Genomic DNA, 20,779 nt, shown 5'->3' on the forward strand with positions numbered 1-20,779 from the left:
TTTCTATCCATAGATGCTGTTGAGTTTGTCCAGCAATTTCTGTTTATGTTGACACAGCAATTTAGTTGACTGTGAACAGTGTGAGAGATCTTATACCACTCAGCTGAGAGCAAATAGGAATATGCAATAATTGCTGGTCTAAATGATAAAGAATATACATTTCATCTAAATAATATTCAATCATTATTGTAGAATAATGTGACATTTCTGGGCACTGAACCTTTGGGTGGAAAGTGAAGATTTAGAGAAGAAGCAAAGTAGATTTACCAGGTACAAAGGATAGGGAACTTAAGTGATGAGGGTAGACTGGATGGGCAATAGCTCTTTAGAGGCAATTTTGAAGAAGTTTGATCATGATGTTCAAATTTGTAAGGGTTTTAGACAGAGTAGATATGGAGAAAGTGTTTCTGTTGGCAGAAGGATCAATAACAGCAAGACCCTGATTTAAGACAATAGAAGAACTGCCAGAGGAAGTGGTGGAGGCTGGTACAATTACAACATTTAAAAGGCATCTGGATGGGTTCATGAATGGGAAGTATTTAGAGGGACATGGGCCAAATGCTGCCAAATGGGACTAGATTAATTTAGCATATCTGGTCAAAGTAGACGCATTGGACCAAAGGGTCTGTTTTTGTGTTGTACATTCTCTATGACTGCACAAGTGGTTGTGATCTAGAATACGCTGTCTAAAAAAGGGAGGTGGATTCAATAAGGCTTTCGAAAGAGAAATAATTATTAGAAGAGAAACTAAAAGTTTCAGAGCTAGGGGAATAGGCATAGTGGTGACATCAGATAAGATACTCTTATAGAGATGGCATGGACATGATGGGCTGAATGGTCTGTTTTGGCGCTGTAAGCATTCTGTACTTCAATGATATAAATATTTTCTGCATAGTGCTTGGAAAACATTATTTTAAAAGGGCTTAGGAGACGGTAAATAAGACCTTTAGGATTAAATAGTGCAAGCCTGCCTTTTGCAGAGCTGGGGCGTAGGGGAACCCGTCACGTGACGGGTCGGCACGCCCATTACGGTGCGTCATCGCGTTACGTGCCGTGCGTGCGGTCAAAGGTCAGCAACATGGCGGCGCCCTGGTGCAAGCGGCTCCTCCAGCGATGGGTCTTCTCTTCGGGCCCTATCCCCCGGGCCTTGAGGAGCGGGAGCCGTTTGAGCGCTACCCGGTTAGAAAGCCCCGTCCGCTGCATCTTCCTCCGGGCTTACTGCTGCAAGAGCAGCCTGTATGAACACGTGAGGGACGGGTACTCTGACAGGCCCCAGCTGGACATGGGGCTGGTCTGCAGTCACACACAGGCTGTGCTCGATAATGTGCACAATCGCAAGGGCGAGCTGACCGGGGAGGATGTGGCTGACATCGTAAGTTCACCTCGCCTTTGTTCTCACGTTCCCTTGTATCCTTAACTGTTACCCCCGCCAATTCTCTACATATTGCCCTCCCTGCAACATCATCTAAACAGTGATAGTAGGAACTGCAGATGCTGGAGAATCTGAGATAACAAGGTGTAGAGCTGGATGAACACAGCAGGCCAAGCAGCATCAGAGGAGCAGAGATGCTGCTTGGGCTGCTGTGTTCATCCAGCTCTGCACCTTGTTGTCTCTCATCTAAACAGTACCAGGTTTCAGTATCAAAGACGTTGGTGGAGAAACTCAGCGGGTCTGACAGTATCTGTGAAGAAAGAAAGCAGAATTAACATTTCAGGTCCAGTGACCCTTCTACAGACCATGGTATATCGGAGTTGGGACGTTATGTTGTGATTGCACAGGACGTTGGTGATGTCTCTTCTGGAGTACTGTGTCCAGTTCTGGTCGCCCTGTTATAGGAAGGATATTATTAAATTGGAGAGAGTTCAGAAAAGATTTACCAGGATGTTGCTGGGAATGGAAGGTTTGAGATATAAAAATAGACTCAAAAAATTGGGACGTTTTCACTGGAGAATAAAAGGTTGAAGGGAGACCATACAGAAGTTTCTAAAATCATGAGGGACTTAGATGAGGTGAATTGTAAGAGTCTTTTCGCAAGGATGGGGAGGGTTTCAAGACTAGCAGGCATATTTTCAAGGTGAGAGGACATAAGGGGCAACTTTTTTACACAGTAGTTTGTATGTGGAATTAACTGCCAGAGGAAGTGGTGGATGCAGGTACCGTTACAACGTTTAAAAGATGTTTGGATAAGTTCATGAATAGGAAAGGTTTGGAGGGATATGGGCCAAATGCAGGCAGGTGGGACTAGTTTAGTTTGGGAACATAGTCGGAGTGGACTGGTTGGATCAAAGGGTCTGTTTCTGTGCTGTATGACTCTATAACTGATAGCAGCTATGAAAAAGTAGTATTTATGCTGATGCTGGGGGAGGGGAAGGAGTGAGCAGACAGGTGGAGGAGCCCAGAGAAAGAGCGAAAAGGGTAGACAGAGAAAGGGATTGTTGCTAGTAAGCAAGGGAAGAAGAGAAGTTAGGTGATAATGGGAATGATGAGCTGTTGAAAATGGGATGGCTGTGCTGAAAGTGACCCATTTCATGACAGGTCCTGAGATGTTGAGGTGGGTAATAAAACATAGAAACATAGAAGATAGGAGCAGGAGGAGGCCATTCAGCCCTTCGAGCCTGCTCCGCCATTCTTCATGATCATGGCTGATTGTCCAACTCAATAGCCTAATCCTGCTTTCTCCCCATAACCTTTGATCCCGTTTGCCCCAAGTGTTATATCTAGTTGCCTCTTGAATATATTCAATGGTTTGGCATCAACTACTTCCTGTCTTTCTTCACCATTCTTTGGGTGAAGAAATGTCTCCTCATCTCCGTCCTAAATGGTCTACCTCGAATCCTCATTCTGTGATCCCTTTGTTCTGAACACACCCACCATCAAGAACAGCCTCCCTGGATCTACCCTGTCCAGTCTTGTTAGAATTTTATAGGTCTCGATGAGATCCCCCCTCATTCATCTCAACGCTAGCAAAAACAATCCCAACCTGGTCAATCTCTCCTCATTCATCAGTCGCGCCCTCCCCAGAATCAGCCTGGTAAACCTTCGCTGCACTCCCCCGAGACCAAGAGCATCCTTCCACGAAAAAGGAGACCAAAACTGCACACTATATTCCAGGTGTGGCCTCACCAAGGCCCTGTATAACTGCAACAACACATCCGTGCTCCTGTGCTTGAAACGTCTCGCAATGAAGGCCAACATACCATTTGCCTTCTTCACTATCTACTGCACCTGCATGCTTGCCTTCAGCGATTGGTGCACGAGGACACCCAGGTCCCACTGCACACTCCCCTCTCCCAATTTACAGCCATTCAGGTAGTAATCAGCCGCCTTCTTTTTGCTTCCAAAGTGAATAACCTCACATTTATCCAAATTATACTGCATCTGCCATTGTTTTGCCCACTCACCCAACTTGTCCAGATCATGCTGAAGGATCTGTGCATCCTCGTCATGGTTCACCCTCCCACCCAACTTGGTATCATCTGCAAACTTTGAGGTGTTACATTTTGTTCCCTCATCCAAATCATTAATACATATTGTGAATAGCTGGGGTCCTAGCACTGATCTCTGTGGCACCCCACTAGTTACTGCCTGCCAATTTGAAAAGGATCCATTAATTCCTACTCTTTGTTTCCTCTCTGCCAACCAGTTTTCTATCCGTCTCAATACACGTCCCCCAATCCCACGCACTTTAATCTTGCACAATAATCTCTTATGTGGGACTTTGTCAAATGCTTTCTGAAAGTCCAAATATACTACATCGACTGGCTTTCCCTTGTCAACTCTACTAATTTCATCTTCATAGAATTCCAACAGATTTGTCAGGCATGATTTTCCCCTTTGTAAATCCATGCTGACTCTGTCTGATTCTGCCATTGCTTTCTAAACGCACTGCAATAAAATTCTTGACAATGGGTTTGAGAATTTTCCCCGTTACCAATGTTAGGCTTACTGGTCTATAATTCCCTGTTTTCTCTCTACCTCCCTTTTTGAATATTGGAGTGACATTAGCTGCACTCCAATCTGCAGGGACTGTCCCAGAGTTTATAGAATCCTGGAAGATGACCACCAACGCATCCACTATTTCTACAGCCACTTCCTTAAGTACTCTGAGATATAGATTATCAGGCCCTGGGGATTTATCACCTTCAATCACAACAATTTTCCCAGCACTATTTCTCAACTAATATTGATCTCCCTCAGTTCTTCCCTCTCACTAAATCTTGCATCCTCCAACAATTCTGGTATCCTATCTTTATGATGACAGAACCAAAGTATGTATTCAATTCCTCAGCCATTTCTTTGTCCCTTATTATATGTTCCCCTGTTAGTGCCTGTAAGGGACCTACATTTTTCTTTACCAATCTCTTTCTCTTCATGTACCTATAGAAACTCTTAGCATCAGTATTTATGTTCCCTGAAAGCTTACTTTCGTACTCTAATAGTCCTTTCTTAATCAATCCTTTGGCCCTTCTTTGCTGAATTCTAAACTGCTCCCAATTCTCAGAGATTTATTACTTTTCTTGGCCAATCTGTATGCTTCTTCCTTGAATCGGACGTTATGTCTTTTTCCTTTGTAAGCCATGGATTGGCCCTCTTACCCATTTTGCTTTTGCGACAGACAGGAATAAACAGTTGTTGCAGTTCTCCGAAGCGTTCCTTGAATGTTTGGCATTGCCTATCCACTGTTACCTCGTTAAGTAACTCTCCCTAATCTATCAAGGCCAACTCATGCCTCATATCCTCGTAGTTTCCTTTATTAAGATTCAGTACCTAGTCTCTGAGTCAAGAACCTCACTCCATTTTGATAAAAAAATTCAATCATGTTATGGTCGCTCTTCCCCAAGGGGTCTCGCACAGCTAGATTGGCAATGATTCCCTTCCCATTGCACAGTACTCAGTCTAAGATGGTCTGCTCTCTAGTTGGTTCCTCCACATATTGGTCAAGAAACCCATCGCATATAAACTCCAGGAATTCCTCCTCTAAGGCATTGTGGCTAATTTGATTTGCCCAAGTATATGCAGATTAAGGTCACCCATGATCACGGATATTCCCTGATCACATGCGTTTCTATTTTCCTGTTTAATACCATTCTCGACATCACCACTGCAATCTGGGGGTCTTTATATGACACCTACTAATGTTTTGCATCAGTGAGAGGAAGTGCTATTGTCTAAGGTTGCACATTTGGGAATAAAGGGTGTGTGGTGATGGGATTCTGGCTTCTGAGGGGTTACTTCAGGGAGGATCTCAAACTAGGAGGCACAGTTGCAGGAAAAGGGGGAAGCTCATTTAACCTGAAGGCATTTCTTCTTCTGGAGATTGGTGAGTGTCTGGAATTCTCTATCCTGGAGGATGGATCACTCAGAGTATTTAAAGAGCAGGTGGAAGGATTTCTGAAATATTGGGGAGTTGACAGTCTATGCGGAGAAGAGATGAGGCCTTAGGGAAATCAGCTACGATCTTGTTGAATGACAGGGTGGGTTTGAGGTCCCTGCTCCTAATGTTAACACGATAAAATGTTCCCAAAGCACATCACAAGAGGGTAAATCAGGTAAAATCTGACCACCCGGGAGAGTCTTAAGGAGATTTTGAGCAGTTGACCAAAGTTTTGGAGGTTTGAGGGCAAGAAACAGGAGCAACAATAAACCGTACTGAATCTTCAACACCATTCATTTGCGATTTGTTCACGGGTTGGGTGCATCATTCACTCGGCCAGCATTTATTGCCCGTCCCTAATTGCCTCTGAAGAGGGCAATTCAGCATGACCGTGGCTATTCTTCTGGTTTCGAGTCCACCTTCTCAAATGATTTCCATATTCTTGGTTGACCAAGACCAAAGCTCTTTGGGTCTGAACCTTTAATACATTCAACACTGGAACATTTTTTCAAAGCGGTCCTTATGGATGGGGAGGGGAGCAATTGATGCAGTACATTGGGGGAGGGAGAGGGTTATTAATGTGTGAGGTATAAGTACTGCTGACAAAATACACCATACGACCAAGTAAGCCATTCAGCCCATCAAATCTGATGTCCCATTCAATGAGATCATGGCTGATCTGATAATCCTCAACTCCACTTTCTACACTATAAACTCTGCTCCTCATTATCTAAGAACACTTGTGAATTGTCTTCGTGGGTGGAAACCTTCAAACTTCAGCTACATAATCCTTTGAAGTTTGCGTAACAGGTAGACAGGGTAATGAAAGCAGCATTTAGCACTTAGCCTTCATTGCTTAGACCCCTGAGTATAGGAGTTGAGATGTTACATTGAGGTTGTACGGGACCTTAATGAGGTCTCTTCTGGAATACTGTGTCCAGTTCTGGTCACCCTGTTATAGGAAGGATATTATCAAGCTGGAGAGGGTTCAGAAGAGATTTACCAGGATGTTGCTGAACTGGAGGATTTGAGATAGAAGGAGAAGATGGGACATTTTTCACTGGAGCGTAGGAGTTGAGGGGGTGACCTTATAGAGATTTATAAAATTATGAGGGGCATGGATAAGGTGAATGGCAGGTGTATTTTCCCTAGGGTGGGGGATTTAAGACTGGGGATATACAATGAAGGAAGTGTTTGTGCTCCAAAGTTGATAAACTTGATGTTGATCTTGAAGTATTTTGATGGCTCCACCTCCCTCACATCTTCCACTCATTGTCAGACTTCTTTCTGCATTCATTCAGCTTTGCTGCTTTGGCCAGCATTTCGTACTCCTCCCGAATTGTCCCTTGACAAGGTGGTGGTAAGTTACGAACTTGAACTGCTGCAGTTTGTGTTGTTTTGGGACACACAGACATTGCTGTTAAAGAGGGAGTTCTAGAACTTTGATTTGATTTATCATCATCATGTGTACCTAAGTACAGTGAAAAGTTTTGTTTGTGAGCAGTACAGACAGATCGTAGTGAGCAAGGACATACAGATCGTAGGGTGCTTAGACAGAATGAGGGTTACAGGTTGCACTGCACAGGAGGTGCGCAAAGCAAGTTCAACATTCCTCAGACCCATAAGTAGATTTGAAAGAACGTTATTAGCAATTTTTACAGACTTAGAATTTAGGTTTAAAAGTGTGGGACGGTTATAAGAAACGTAAGAAGAAGATCTGCTGTAGGGAGCTCTCAAGGAGTTACCCGTGTCGGCACCATCTTGAACCCAAATTTTACCCATCCACAGTGAAGGAACAGCGGTATATTTCCAGCCCAGAGAGAAAAGCTAGTAAAACTGGTGAATGAGATGTACTGGTCTGAATTTGGTTTCAATTATTCCCTCCCAACAGGTCTCTACATGGAAACAATTGGTGAAAACAAAGGTGGAAATCGAGAAATTAGAAAATGAGAAAAATAGAATCAGTGATTCAGTTAAAGCCCTCCTGGTGAGTTTTAAAAAAAAATTCAAATTTTGAAGTAGCCACAAAGAATGTCTCAAAGTGCTGTACAAACAATGAAGTATTTCTATGAAGTGTTGTCTCTTGTACTGCAGGAAGTGAAGCCAATTTGAGAAAAACAAGCTACTATAAATAGCGATGTGGCAGCAACCAGATTATCTTTGCTTTTGTGGCAATGATTGAGGGATACATATTGGTCAGAACATATGGTGGATAATTCTGCTAATCTTCTTTGAAAATTAGTGCTGTGGGATGTTTAATGTCCACCTGAGAAGGCCTCGATTTATCACCTCCTCTGAGGGGCAGCATCTCTGGCAGTGCAGCACTCTCTCGGTACTGCGCTGGAGTGTCAGCCTTGAATTTTGTTCTCGGGTACCGGAGGGGAACTGGAACCCAGAGCTTACAAACCCGAGTTGAGCGTGTCTCCAGTTGTGCTACAGTTGACGGTTACAGCCGATGAGCTAGTTCCGAAGTGTAAGCGTTTTTGGAAGCATGACAGCAAATTTGTTCACCGTAAGATCCCATTTGCAGCATTATGATGATAATGATATCGTTAATAATTATTGCAAGCAAAATTATGAACTTAGTCTGGGCAAAAGGCCCTGTCCATCTTTGAAATGGATTGATGTGAAAAATGACATTGGAGTGAGAGAGCATGCAGCCGTGTCAGCATTGGTTCTGTAGCCAAGTCCCTGGAGCGGGGCTTTAACATACAAATGTCTGACTCTAAGGAAATTGTATTCACTGATGCTGTTGCATGCCCTCTATCAGAGAATATTGAGTTAACTGAGGCATTACCTGTGTGTGAAGTCCAGTGATGGTTTTCTGCAAGTATCAGATGAAAATGAAAGGGGAAGAAGCTGTCTAGACAGGCAAAAATGGTAGGATGACCTGGATTTAGATTTCTGAGGACCACATGCAAGAATCAAAGTTGATCTAAAAAGAAATGTTATCAAAGTAAATGTTAACTTGCGTATTGCTGAAAAGAGAGACAGGCTCCTGAAGATTATTGCTTTGCTGTCATCAGGACAAATGCAAGAATTTCAAATTTCAAAAGTGCAACGAATCTCTCTTTTCGACAATACTCAAGATTCGTTGAGAGGGATTCGTTGCACTTTTGAAATTTGAAATTCTTGCATTTGTCCTGATGATGGCAAAGCAATAATCTTCAGGAGCCTGTCTCTCTCTCCAGCAAAATTCAAATAAATATGCTTCATTCTTTCTTTGAACAAAAATACAACATTTTGAATTGGTTGGTTTATTGTTTGCAGGACAAGCACAATAAAGAAGCCCTTCAATCTGTAAGTACTGACTCTGTCATCTGCTCTCCAGAGAGGGTGTGGGTCTGGTGATTACATATACAAGCTTATAAATTGAGGTTGGTTGGCTCGCTGAGCTGGTTTGTTGTTCCGCAGACGTTTCATTACCGTGCTGGACAAAGATGGACAAACCAGCTTGGCGAGCCAACCAACCTCAACACCCACAACCTGAGCTACAAATCTGCTCCAAAACCTTAAAGCTTATAAATAGAAATGGAGCCTTTGGTGCATCTACTCTATCTCCTGCAGTTGTGATTCTTTTTCCATCATTCTTCTCTTCAACTGAAATTGCGTGCTATGCTTTGAGTGGCTAAATATCCTACATTGGAAAGGCCAGGTCAAATACGGGAGAAGAATTATCAAGGAAATTCGAATCCTCGCATTAGAACTCATCCAGCTTGGCTATCAGAGTTTTGACAATTTTACAATTCCCATAGAGACCAATAATTTTCATTTAAAATAAAAAGGCCCAGATTCATGACACCAAGTGGCAAAGGATAGAATAGTGGAGCCTAGTTTTTACTTCCAGTGAGGTACTGCATTTTATACTTTTCATACTCTCACAATAAGCGAAGGTGTACAAACATGGCTGCTTTCTCAATTAATGCCCACCTAATTGATATGCAATTAACACAGAAGGCCGCTCTGGTCCGAATAAATACTGGGCTATCCTTATCATTTATTCAAAGTAACGGTAAGTTTGTGAAGGAGCATAGGCCTCTCTCACCATTAGAAAGAGACAATTGGTTAAAAATGTTGAAGAGCACTGCTCCACACTAAGCCACACTATTGCGGAGCTGACACAGGCTGAATCATAGAATAGAATCCCTACAGTGTGGAAACAGGCCCTTCGGCCCAACAAGTCCACACCGTCCCTCAGAGCATCCCACCCAGACCCATCCTTCATAATCCACCTCATCTACACATCCCTGAACACTACGGACAATTTAGCGTGGCCAATCCACCCTAACAAAGAATCTGGCCTCTATAAGCGAGCACTGGTGGAATGGAGATTGGACACACACTGTGAGTGTATCACATTGTAGCCGTCCAGTCAACTGAGCAAACCAACCAAATGACTTGTGTTGCACTGAGCAACTTTGAAACACAGAATTGGTTGTATACGTTAAGGGAAGGAAATTGCAAGGCCTGGTGGGGGATTAGGATAGAGCATTAGGAGTGCAGTCTGCATGAGAGGGCTGTGGAAGTTCTGTGTTTGAGTAAGTTTAAAGTAGAGGATTAATCGATTTTTGATCATCAGTGACCAAAACTGGATTGAAGATGGTGCCAACACAGGGTGGCTCTGTACAGCAGATCTTCTTCTCGCATTTCTCACAACCGTTCTGCATTTTTAAACTTCAGTTCAAATTTCAAATCTAATGTTGATCTCGCTCTTTGTGCACCTTCTCTGCAGCCGTAACATTGTATTCCTGGCTGTGTTCCATCACCCCGTGATCTTTGTGTGTTATGAGCTGCCTGTACTGCACACAAAACAAAACTTTTCACTGTACTTGTGACAACAATAAATCAAATCAAATGAAGCGTGGGTAAAAGGCATTGCAGTGCTCGATCAGGAATGATCATGTTGAATTGCGGAGCTGACACAGGCTGAATCATAGAATAGAATCCCTACAGTGTGGAAACAGGCCCTTCGGCCCAACAAGTCCACACCGTCCCTCAGAGCATCCCACCCAGACCCATCCTTCATAATCCACCTCATCTACACATCCCTGAACACTACGGACAATTTAGCGTGGCCAATCCACCCTAACCTGCATGGCTTCTTCCTGCTTCAGTGTTCTTTACAACTCCTTGAGAGAGTTGTATAGATGTGATGGGCTGACTGGCTTCTTTCTAGGCTTTAAGGTTCTGTGATCTCTGCCCACATCAGGAAGTGGTGCCGTCATCCCTTAAAGCAATTCCGATTATCACCTTTCATAATGGTGATGAACAGGAGCTGCTCTGTCCCCTGGTGATGCTGTGCTTCAAATAGAATACGTTGGATTTTGCAGAACACCACATTTCTGTGGTTTCTCCTCTTTCTGAGGGCTTTCTGAGAAATCCCCTCGTCCCTGCTTTTTCCTCGCAGCCGTGTAAGTGCCTCCTCTTCCACATATTTAGCCTGTTCCCTTTGAAAGTTACTGTTAAAACCTGCCTCCATCACCCTTTCAGACAGCACGTTTTAGATCATAACCACTGCTTTAAGAGAAAATTAAAAGTTTTTTGTTTTGATTTATTACTATTGCGTGTACCAAGGTGCAGTGAAAAGTATTGTCTGCTGTACTTTACAGGCAGTTTGTACTACACGGGGTAACAGGACAGATTGCAGAGTGCCGTTACAGCTGCAGAGAGATCAACATTAACATTTGAGAGGTCCGTTCAAAAAGTCTGATAACAGCGGGGAAGAAGCTGTTCTTAAATTTCTTTGTACGTGTCTTCAAACTTTTATATCTACTGCTTGATGGAAAAGAGTGTAACCGGGGTGGGAGGGCTGTTTGATTCAGTTGGTTGCTTTCCTGAGGCAGTGGGAAGTATAGATGGAGTCTTAGCCTCATCTGACATGTTCACCATTTGCCTTAAATCTGTGCCCCTGCAAGTCAGCTGCTCCTCCTCTCAATTCCCTTCATTATTTTGAAAACCTTGAATAAATTCCCTTCAATCTTCTCCGCTCCAAAGAGAACAATCTCAACTTCTCCAATCTTACAATGTAATTGAGATCCCTCATCACTGGAAACATTCTAGTAATGCTGCAGTTTTTCGACAGCCTTGACGTCCTTCCTAAAGTGAAATGCCCAGAACTGAACGGCGTCCTCCCACCGAGACCTGGTTTGCACATTATAACTTGGAGATCTATCCACTCAAAATTCATAGAATCCCTACAGTGTGGAAACAGGCTATTCGGCCCATCGAGTCCACACCAATCCTCCAAAGAACATTCCACCCGGACCCAACCCCCTAGCTTATCCCTGTAACCCTGCCTTCCCGTGGCTAACCCACCCAGCCTGCAAATCCCTGGACACTATGAGGCAATTTAGCCTGGCCATTCCATCTAACCAGGGCATCTTTGGACCTGTGGGAGAAAACCAGAACATCTGGGGGAAACCCATGCAGACACTGGGAGAATGTGCAAACTCCACGCAGTCGCCCGCGGCTGGGATCGAACCCAGATCCCTGGCGCTGTGAGGCAACAGTGCTAAGCACTGAGCCACCGTGTCACCCCAAAATTGGGCAGTGTCAGGGGCAGGATTTTCTGCCTGTCTGTTAGCCAATTTCCATGCAGCAACCATCCCCCAAAACAGCTATATATAATCATAAAATAAGTTTGTTTGTTTTAATTCTGTTTTTTGCTGGATAAGTATTGGCTCGGACACTGGGGACAGCTCCTCGCTCTTTTTAAATCATGACTTTTTTACAATCTGCTACTTCACTGGGTAGCATGCTAGAAATCAGGCTCCACGATTCACCCCCGGCTTGAACCAATAGCAGTGTAAACAGCACTTACAGTGAGTTTAAAGAATTGGCGAAGATCTGTAGCTCGGGTTGTGAATGAGGTTGTTGACTTGCTCGCCGAGCTGGCTTGTTTTCGTTCAGAGGTTTCGTCACCATGCGAGGTGATATCATCAGTGGAGCCTCAGATGAAGCGATGTTATTCTACTCTGCTTGGAATTTATACTGTCCGGCCCATTATGGTGAGTACTGTCATTTCCAGTTTAGATCTGTATGGGTTTGTATATGGGGTCCAATTCTATATGTTTGTTGATTGAAGTATTGGAGAACCATGTCTCTAGGAATTCCTGTGTGTGCCTATGTTTGGCTTGGGCTACCATGGTTACTTTGTCCCAATTAAATGTACAGGTATTAAGGAGAGTTCATTGTGCTGTTTTGCTGCTAGCTGATGTTTGTGTATTCTGATGGCTAGTTTCCTTCCTGTCTGTCCGATGTAATGTTTTTGGCAGTCGTTGCATGGTATTTTGTAAACCACATTGGTCCTGCATGTTGTGGGAATGGGGTCTTTAATCCTTGTAAGTGTTTGTCGTAGAGTGGCTATGGGCTTGCGGGCCACCATGATTCCTAGTGGTCTTAGGAGTCTTGTTATCGGTTCTGATATGTTCTTGATGTAGGGCAGCGTGGTCAGTGTGTTAGGGCATACTGTGTCCTCCTGTTGTCTGTTATGTAGGCAGCTGTGGATGAAGTTGCAGGGATATCCGTTTAAAGCCTGGATTTTGTATAAGTGTTCTTCCTGTTCCCGGCATAATTCTGGAATGTTGCAGTGTGTCCTGGCCTGTTTAAGTAGTGTCCTAATGTAGCTTTGTTTGTGGGTGTTGGGGTGGTTGCTGTGGAAGTTGAGGTTTTGATCTGAATGGGTTGCTTTATCGTATACTGACGTTTGGAACTCCCCATTGGTCAATCACCTTAATATCTGATGATGTCACCTAGCATGTTGACGAAATGTCTGAACGAGAACAAGCCAGCTTGGCGAGCAAGCGAACAACTGCTAACAGTGAATGTTAGTAATCTGCTATTAAAAACAGTCATAATCCTTTCCACAATCCTTGGATACAAAATAGTCCCTCTCCCATTTCAGTCATAGAATCATACAGCACGGAAACAGACTCTTCAGTCCAACCAGTCCATGCTGACCATAATCCCGAACTAAACTAGTCCCACCTACCTGTGTTTGGCCCATATCCCTCCAAACATTGCTTATTCATGTACTTATCCAAATGTCTTTTAAACGTTGTAACTGTACCCACATCCACCGCTTCCTCTGGAAGTTCACTCCGCACATGAACCGCTTGCTGTATAAAAAAAGAAATTTGCCCCTTGTGTCTCTTTTTAAATCTTTCTCCTCTCACCTTAAAAATATGCACTGTAGTCTTGAACTCCCCGCAACCTAGAGAAAAGACACCTGCCACTTACCTTATCCATGCCCCTCATGATTTTATAAACCTCTATAAGGTCACCTCTCAACCTCCTCCGCTCCAGTGAAAAAAGTCCCAGCCTATCCAGCCTCTCCTTATAACTCAAACCCTCCATTCCCGGCAACATCCTGGTAATTCTCTTCTGATCCCTCTCCAGCTTAATAATATCCTTTCTATAACAGGGGGACCAGAACTGGACACAGAACTCCAAAGGAGACCTCACCAACGGTCCATAGTCAAAAATACAAACAAAAAGAAAAACACAGAAAAGGTCTTTACACTTGCAAAGCCAGAGAAGGCCCCTGTTTTATTATCTCTCATGTAAAAGTTGTCCCGCTGCCATTGGAGAGATGTTGTTAAACTTAAAAGGGTTCAGAAAAGAATTTCAAGGATGTTGCCAGGGTTGGAGGGTTTGAGCTACAGGGAGAGGCTGAATAGGCTGGGGCTATTTTCCCTGGAGCATTGGAAGCCGAGGCAAGACCTTGTAGGGGTTTATGAAATCATGAGAGGCTGAACAGCCACGGTCTTTTCCCCAGGGTAGGGGTGTCCAAAACTAGAAGGGATAGGTTTAAGGTGAGAGGGGAAAAGGGACCAGAGGGGCTACTTTTTGATGCAGAGGGTGGAGCGCGAGTGAAATGAGCTGCCAGAGGAAGTGGTGGAGGCTGGTACAATTACAACATTTAAAAGGCATCTGGATGGGTATATGAATAGGAAGGGACAGGGGCCAAATGCTGGCAAATGGGACTAGATCAGTTGAGGATATCTGGTCAGCATGGACGAGTCGGACCGAAGGGTCTGTTTCCGTGCTGTATGATTTGATGCCATCTCCGTTAATGCAAGTGTCGTGATGCTGCACTGGAAAGATGAAGGTCGATTCCTGTGCTGGGGCGTTAGGAATGGAACTTGAACTCTCTGGCTCAGAGGTGTAAGTGCTAGTCATTGGGCCATGACTCTCACAGGAAGGGGATAAATGCAAATGCATCAAATGTAACTTGGTTGTACAGTCTGTACTGTGCACACGATAAAACTGTGGGGACCTTCAGGTTGTAAATTGAATTTAACGAATCAGGTATGGCGACTTGCTGAGAGGATTGACAAAATGCTGCAAAACTGCGGATGATTTTAGAGCTCTGTTTTAAATGTTGAAAACAGCATCCTGATTTCTCAAGACTGCGAAACCGAGGAAAGGAAATTCGCCTGGAATTAAATTTTCTTTATAATCAAGAGAACCAGCTGGATGAACACTTTTATCTAAAGGCCTTGAAGCTACCCAACTGGACTCATCCAAGTGTGGTAAACAAAAATTACTTTTTGTGTACTGCGCGTGTGTCTTTGATCTCTTCTCTGCATCCTTTTTTTCTGTTTCACTTTTTGTTTTTCCCATTCGTCCTCTCTTCCCATCATTTACCCTCTCCTTCTCTTTTCTCTGTCTCCACTCTGTGATTGTGCTTTGGTTTTAAGCTTCCTCTGATTATAATTATTTCAGCAGAGGCAGTTGTGCTTCTAGCTAGCTGCCTGCGCAAAGTTGGTGCATTCTCCCTGTGTCTGCGTGGGTTTCCTCCAGGTGTTCTGGTATCTTCCCACTGTCCAAAGATGTGCAGGTTAGGGTGGATTGACCGTAGGAAATTGCCCCATTGTGGCCAGGGATACGCAGGTTAGGTGGGCTAACCGTGGGAAATGTGGATGGTCTTTGGAGGGTTGGTATAGACTCGATGCGCTGAAAGGCTTCCATGATTTTAAGAGCCTTAAGATGCTTTGCTGTGTTGTAGGTGTTATATAAATGCAGCCTACCTTTTCTATTCCTGCCCCTTGTTTTCGTTTCTATCTGTCCCTGTCTGTCTCTATCTCACTGTTTGGGTCTGCACTTGGTCTCTCCTTGCCCTCTTCTCCCGCCAATCCTCCCTGACTCTGTTTTTGACTCTTAATTGAATCTGCAAAAGTGTCGGTTGAGTTTGGTTTCTGCATTCCATACCTAGAGTGTCGGAACTCTCAAATTCTTAACTTCCTGGCAGTTTTCAGCCTATCTTTCTGTTTTTCCTTTGTAAACGTGCACTCATTATCGTCGAAATCAATTCATTCCATTGTTCTGTCAGATTACTGGTGTTGAGACATCAGCCTAAAGATGGTGTAGTTCCTTATCCGTTGGGATAGTGGCAAAATCTGGCGCATAAATCCTGCGAAGGATTTGCCGCAGGCAAATGTGGAGCGCAAGTTTCCCCCTCTTCTGCTGACATTTGTACAGGTATCTATTGGATAAACCAGTTGCTACTCCAAAGGGTTAACTGACATCATGGAATATAAATCACAAAAAGTCGGTTTTCAGGTGCAGCAGGTAAACACAAAGGGTTGTGAATCTGTGGAATTCCCTGCCCAGCGGAAAAGTTGAGGCTACCTCGTTAAATGTTTTTTTAAGGCAAAGATAGATGGATTTTTGAACAGGAAAGGAATTAAGGGTTACGGTGAGCGGGCAGCTAAGTAGAGCTGAGTGCCCAAAAACATCAGCCATGATCTTATTGAATGGTGGAGCAGGCTTGATGGGCCAAATGGTCAACTCCTATTGTTTATTTTCTTATGGAATAAGCTCCGTCCATCAGGGTAGAAAGGACTGTGTTCCTGGGATGAGCTAACCAATGTGTTTGTGTGTTCCATTGTTGCAGTACCTGTTGCAAGTGTTAAATCCATGTAGTTAATAGTGATTTGTACTTGCTCTTAAGATGAGCCCTGATGCCTCATAAGAGGTCATTACGTATCTCAGATGTGGTGTAGTTAGCTGTTAAGTACCATGCAATGAACTTTCAGTTTATCAAGGTTGAATCTGTCTTTTTCCGGAAGACTTTGTATGAGCATCCTTCCCCATGTGGTCTTATGGGAGTGATTGGTTGCAGTGAATCTACCCAAGGCATCCCAGATGGTTCAGACAAACGCCATTCCTTTTATTCTTGGCGCTTCTGATCCAGAGCTTAAAACCTACAAACGTTTTGCTGAAACAGAAATTGCTGGAAAAGCTCAGCAGGTCTGGCAGCATCTGTGGAGAGAAAATCAGAGTTAACGTTTCGGGTCCAGTGACCCTTCCTTGGAATGTCATTAGAAAAATCAGAGTTAACGTTTCAGGTTAACTCAGGAAGGGTCACTGGGCCCAAAACATTAACTCTGATTTCTCTCCACAGATGCTGCCAGCTTTCCCAGCAATTTCTGTTTTTGTTTCTGATTTCCAGCATCCACAGTTCTTTCGGCTTTTAAACTTTTTACTGACTTGCAATCGCCCACGCTGACTGAGAGGTGGATTTCACTGTCAAATCTCGCCATCAATCTACAATTAGTAGACTGTTCCTGTATGAGATTAACTTAAGTACTGAATGTTGCTCTCTCTGATTCAATATTCCAGAGACTAGCCACAGGAACCCTGCTTTCTCCATTTTGCTACTTTTGGGTGGCACTTGGGTGGCAGGATGTTGACATTTTGGCAATGTCACTGTATCCAGGGGTGCCAGCTAATGCTCTGGAAATGTGGGTTCAAATCCCAGCACGCCAGCTGGTAGAAGTTGAATTCAATAAATCAAACTGGGATTTAAAGCTAGTCTTAGCAAACAGTGACCTTGAGAGCTAGTATTGATTGTTATTTTTTTTTAAAAAAAAGTCGTTGGGTTGACCAATAACTTTTTTGGGTAGGAGCCCTTACTGGGTCTGACCTCCATGTAACTCCAGCAGTTGATTGCTAATGGATTTCTGAAATAGCAAGCGACTGCATTTACGGGCAGCTGGTGATGGGTTGCTCCTGTCCGTGAATGAGTGAATAAAGACAAGAACAAGCACCAAATCTGGCCCAGTTACCACCCTGCTTTTGTCTGGTTCAGGTCAGTTTCTCTGTAGGTTTACCTGTTTTCTCTCACTCTCTCTCTCTCTCTCTCTTTGTAGCCTGTAGGTGATGAGAGCCAGGCTCGTGTGGTTGAAATCGTCGGTGAGAAGCCAGGTGAGAATCTTCAGTTATCGATAATGACAGTGCAGAGAATGTACATGATAACAGGCACATTTCTGTAGCACCCTTTAACGCGGTGAAATGTCCCATGGAACATTATCAATCAATTAGAATTTGAGTCCCCCAAGCAGATGTTGAATGAGCAAAATTTGGTTGAAGATGTAGGTTTGAAAGGAGCATCTTAAACAATTAAAGCAGTTTGGGGAAGACACTTGAGAGCTTATAGCCCAGGCTGTAAGGGATGTCTATTGATGGTGGAGTGTTTAAAGTTTGGGCTGCTTAATGAGCAGAAGCAGAAATCTTGGAGGGATGTAGGGCTGCAGGTCACCAGGAGGGGTGAGGGATTTGATATCGAGGATGAAGATGTTAAAATCTAGGCGTAGCTTAACCATCAGCTGGTGTAGGTTGGTGAAAATGGAAATGATGGGTAAACTGAGGCATGTGTAATGTCTTCTCCTGATGAAAGACAGGAATCTGAGGAAAATGAAGACTTGCGTGTCATTGGTCAAGACTGTAGCCATGATGTAGAGGTGCCAGTGTTGGACTGTGGGTGGACAAGGTCAGAAATCACACGACAAAAGGTTATGGTCCAACAGGTTTATTTGAAGTCACGAGCTTTCGAAGCACTGCTACTTCATGAGGTGAAGCCACCTAACGAAGGAGCAGCGCTCCAAAAGCTTGTGATTTTAAATAAACCTGTTGGACTATAACCCAGCGTCATGTGATTTCCGACTTAGTCAAGATTAACCGTGGACTGTGGAAAATCAACTGGCAAACAGATTGGAGTGTAGATTCACAGTTACAAAGCATAAAAAGTGCTCTAATCTTAAATACCTCACCAGTAAACACAAAAATAACAGGACTTGGTACGAGTTAGATCACAGGCAGCAGATTTTTGGATGACATCCAGATTTATAGAGGGTAGGTTTGACAACTCAAATCCAGAAGCGACAAAAACATGAGTGAGTTTCAACCTACTTTGTTTCTTTTGTTCTTGGAATAGCCTGAAATTTCCAAAAAACATTATTGATTTTCAATTGCCTGCAACAATTCACAAGCAGCTCCTCAGAACTGAGCTCTTCTGGTACAGCGTGTAATGTCCACGGCTCTCGGCTCTGGGATCAAGTTCCAGCCAAGGAAGGTGTATTCATAATGTGCAAATCCTTTCAAAAACAAGCTGACGGCTGGTGGTAAGAGCGGGAGAGATTCCTGCTCATTTCTGACCATAAATTCCTGGGCAGGTACCTACAGGCCAGTTAGCTTAACTTCTGCCATTGGAAAGATGTTAGACATTATCATTAAAGATCATGCAAAAAGGCACTTAGAAAATTTCAAGGTACTCATGCAGAGTCAACATAATATTGTGAAAGGAAATCACATTGAACCAATTTATTGAACTCTTCGAAGAAGCTTGGCACCGTCCAGGATAAGGCAGCACACGTGATTGGCATCGAAACCACAAGTATCCGCTCCCTCCGCCACCGACGCTCAGTAACAGCAGTGTGCACCATCTACAAGATGCCCTGCAAAAGTTCACCAAAGATCCTCAGGCAGCACCTTCCAAACCCACGACCACTTCCATCTAGAAGGACAAGGGCAGCAGATACATGGGAACACTACCCCCCTGCAAGTTCCCCCTCCGAGCCACTCACCATCCTGACTTGAAAATATATCGCCGTTCCTTCAGTGTCCCTGGGTCAAAATCCTGGAATCCCGTCCCTAAAGGCATTGTGGACCCCTACAACACATGGACTGCAGCGGTTCAAGAAGGCAGCTTCCCCCCCCACGTTCTCAAGGGGCAACTTGAAGATTGCCAACAAGAAATATTGTCCTTCATTGCTGGAGAGATGGAGTTTAAAAACAGGGAGGTAATGCTGCAGGTGTACAGGGTGCTGGTGAGGCCACACCTGGAGTACTGTGTGCAGTTTTGGTCTCCTTACTTGAGAAAGGATGTACTGGCATTGGAGGGGGTGCAGAGAAGATTCACTAGGTTGGTTCAGGAATTGAGAGGGTTGGCTAATGAGGAGAGATTGAGTAGACTGGGACTATACTCATTAGAATTCAGAAATTGGGTGGAGGGAATCTTCTAGAAACATATAAAATGATGAAAGGAATAGATAAGCTAGAAGCAGGGAGGTTGTTTCCACTGGAGGGTGAAACTAGAACTGGGGGGCATAGCCTCAAAATAAGGGGGGAGCAGATTTAGGACAGAGTTGAGGACGAAATTCTTCACCCAAAGTGTTGGGAATCTGTGGAATTCCCTGCCCAGGGAAGCAGTTGAAGCTACCTTCTCGAATGTTTTTAAGGCAAAGATAGATTTTTGAACAGTGAAGGTGAGTGGGTGGGTAAGTGGAGCTGAGTCCATGAAACGATCAGCCATGATCTTATGGTATGGCGGAGCAGGCTCGATGGGCCAAATGGCCTTATCTTGCTCTTATTCCTTATGTTCTCATGTAATTAGGGATAGGCAATAAATGTTGACCCAGCCAGCAGCGTCCACATCCCACAAGTGAATTGAAGTAAATCATAACATATATGGTGTTGATAAAGGAAGACAGTGGATGTACCACATATAAAGTTCCAGAAGGTATTGGATAAGGGTCTATATCAAAAGTCATTGTCGAAAATAAAAGCCCCTATTTTAGGGGTATCATACTGGCATGGATGGAAAACTGGTTAGCTAACAGGAAACAGAGATGAGGCACAATGTGGCAATTCAAGTTGACCAGTTGTCACGAACATTGCATCACAGGAATCAATGCTGAGCTTCAACATTTCTTTTTGTTATTTCTTATTCATTTTGTGGGACGCGAGCATCACTGACTAGGCCATTTACAATTTATAAAAATGACTCGGCTGAAGGAACCAAAGGTATGATGGTTAAAATTGCTGATGATGTGAAAATGGGTAGGAAAGGAAGTTGTGAAGAGGGCATAAGGAGGCTATAAAGAGGTTGGTTAAGCGAGTGGGCAAAGGTCTGGCAATATGTGGGACAATGTGAGATTGTCCAGTTCGGCAGGAAGGAAGCATGGTGAGAGAGCTCTGAGCTGCAAAGGATCTGGCTTTCTTTGTGCACGAATCAAAAATAATTAGTATGCAGTCCAAGAAATAATTAGGATAATAGTACTGAAAACAAGACTGCTAAGACTGCATCAGGAGTACAGTGTACAACATTGGCCTCTTCACTA

The 20,779-nt window shown here is 43.8% G+C and overlaps 1 protein-coding gene across 1 annotated transcript in view; it reads left to right on the forward strand.

The window, feature by feature from the left end:
* Positions 1–999: 999 nt before the first annotated feature.
* The window catches only part of sars2 (seryl-tRNA synthetase 2, mitochondrial), an 88,596-nt gene continuing 68,816 nt past the window's right edge, over positions 1,000–20,779 (forward strand). Inside the window, exons 1-5 of the mRNA XM_048618425.1 lie at positions 1,000–1,372; positions 7,267–7,362; positions 8,646–8,675; positions 14,768–14,908; positions 17,531–17,625. Coding sequence (XP_048474382.1) covers positions 1,079–1,372; positions 7,267–7,362; positions 8,646–8,675; positions 14,768–14,908; positions 17,531–17,625 — 656 coding nt within the window. The 5' untranslated portion in view covers positions 1,000–1,078. The remainder of the gene's footprint in view (positions 1,373–7,266; positions 7,363–8,645; positions 8,676–14,767; positions 14,909–17,530; positions 17,626–20,779) is intronic.

Source organism: Rhincodon typus, chromosome 39, assembly GCF_021869965.1.
Source record: "Rhincodon typus isolate 14 chromosome 39, sRhiTyp1.1, whole genome shotgun sequence".
Classification (NCBI taxonomy): Eukaryota; Metazoa; Chordata; class Chondrichthyes; order Orectolobiformes; family Rhincodontidae; genus Rhincodon; species Rhincodon typus.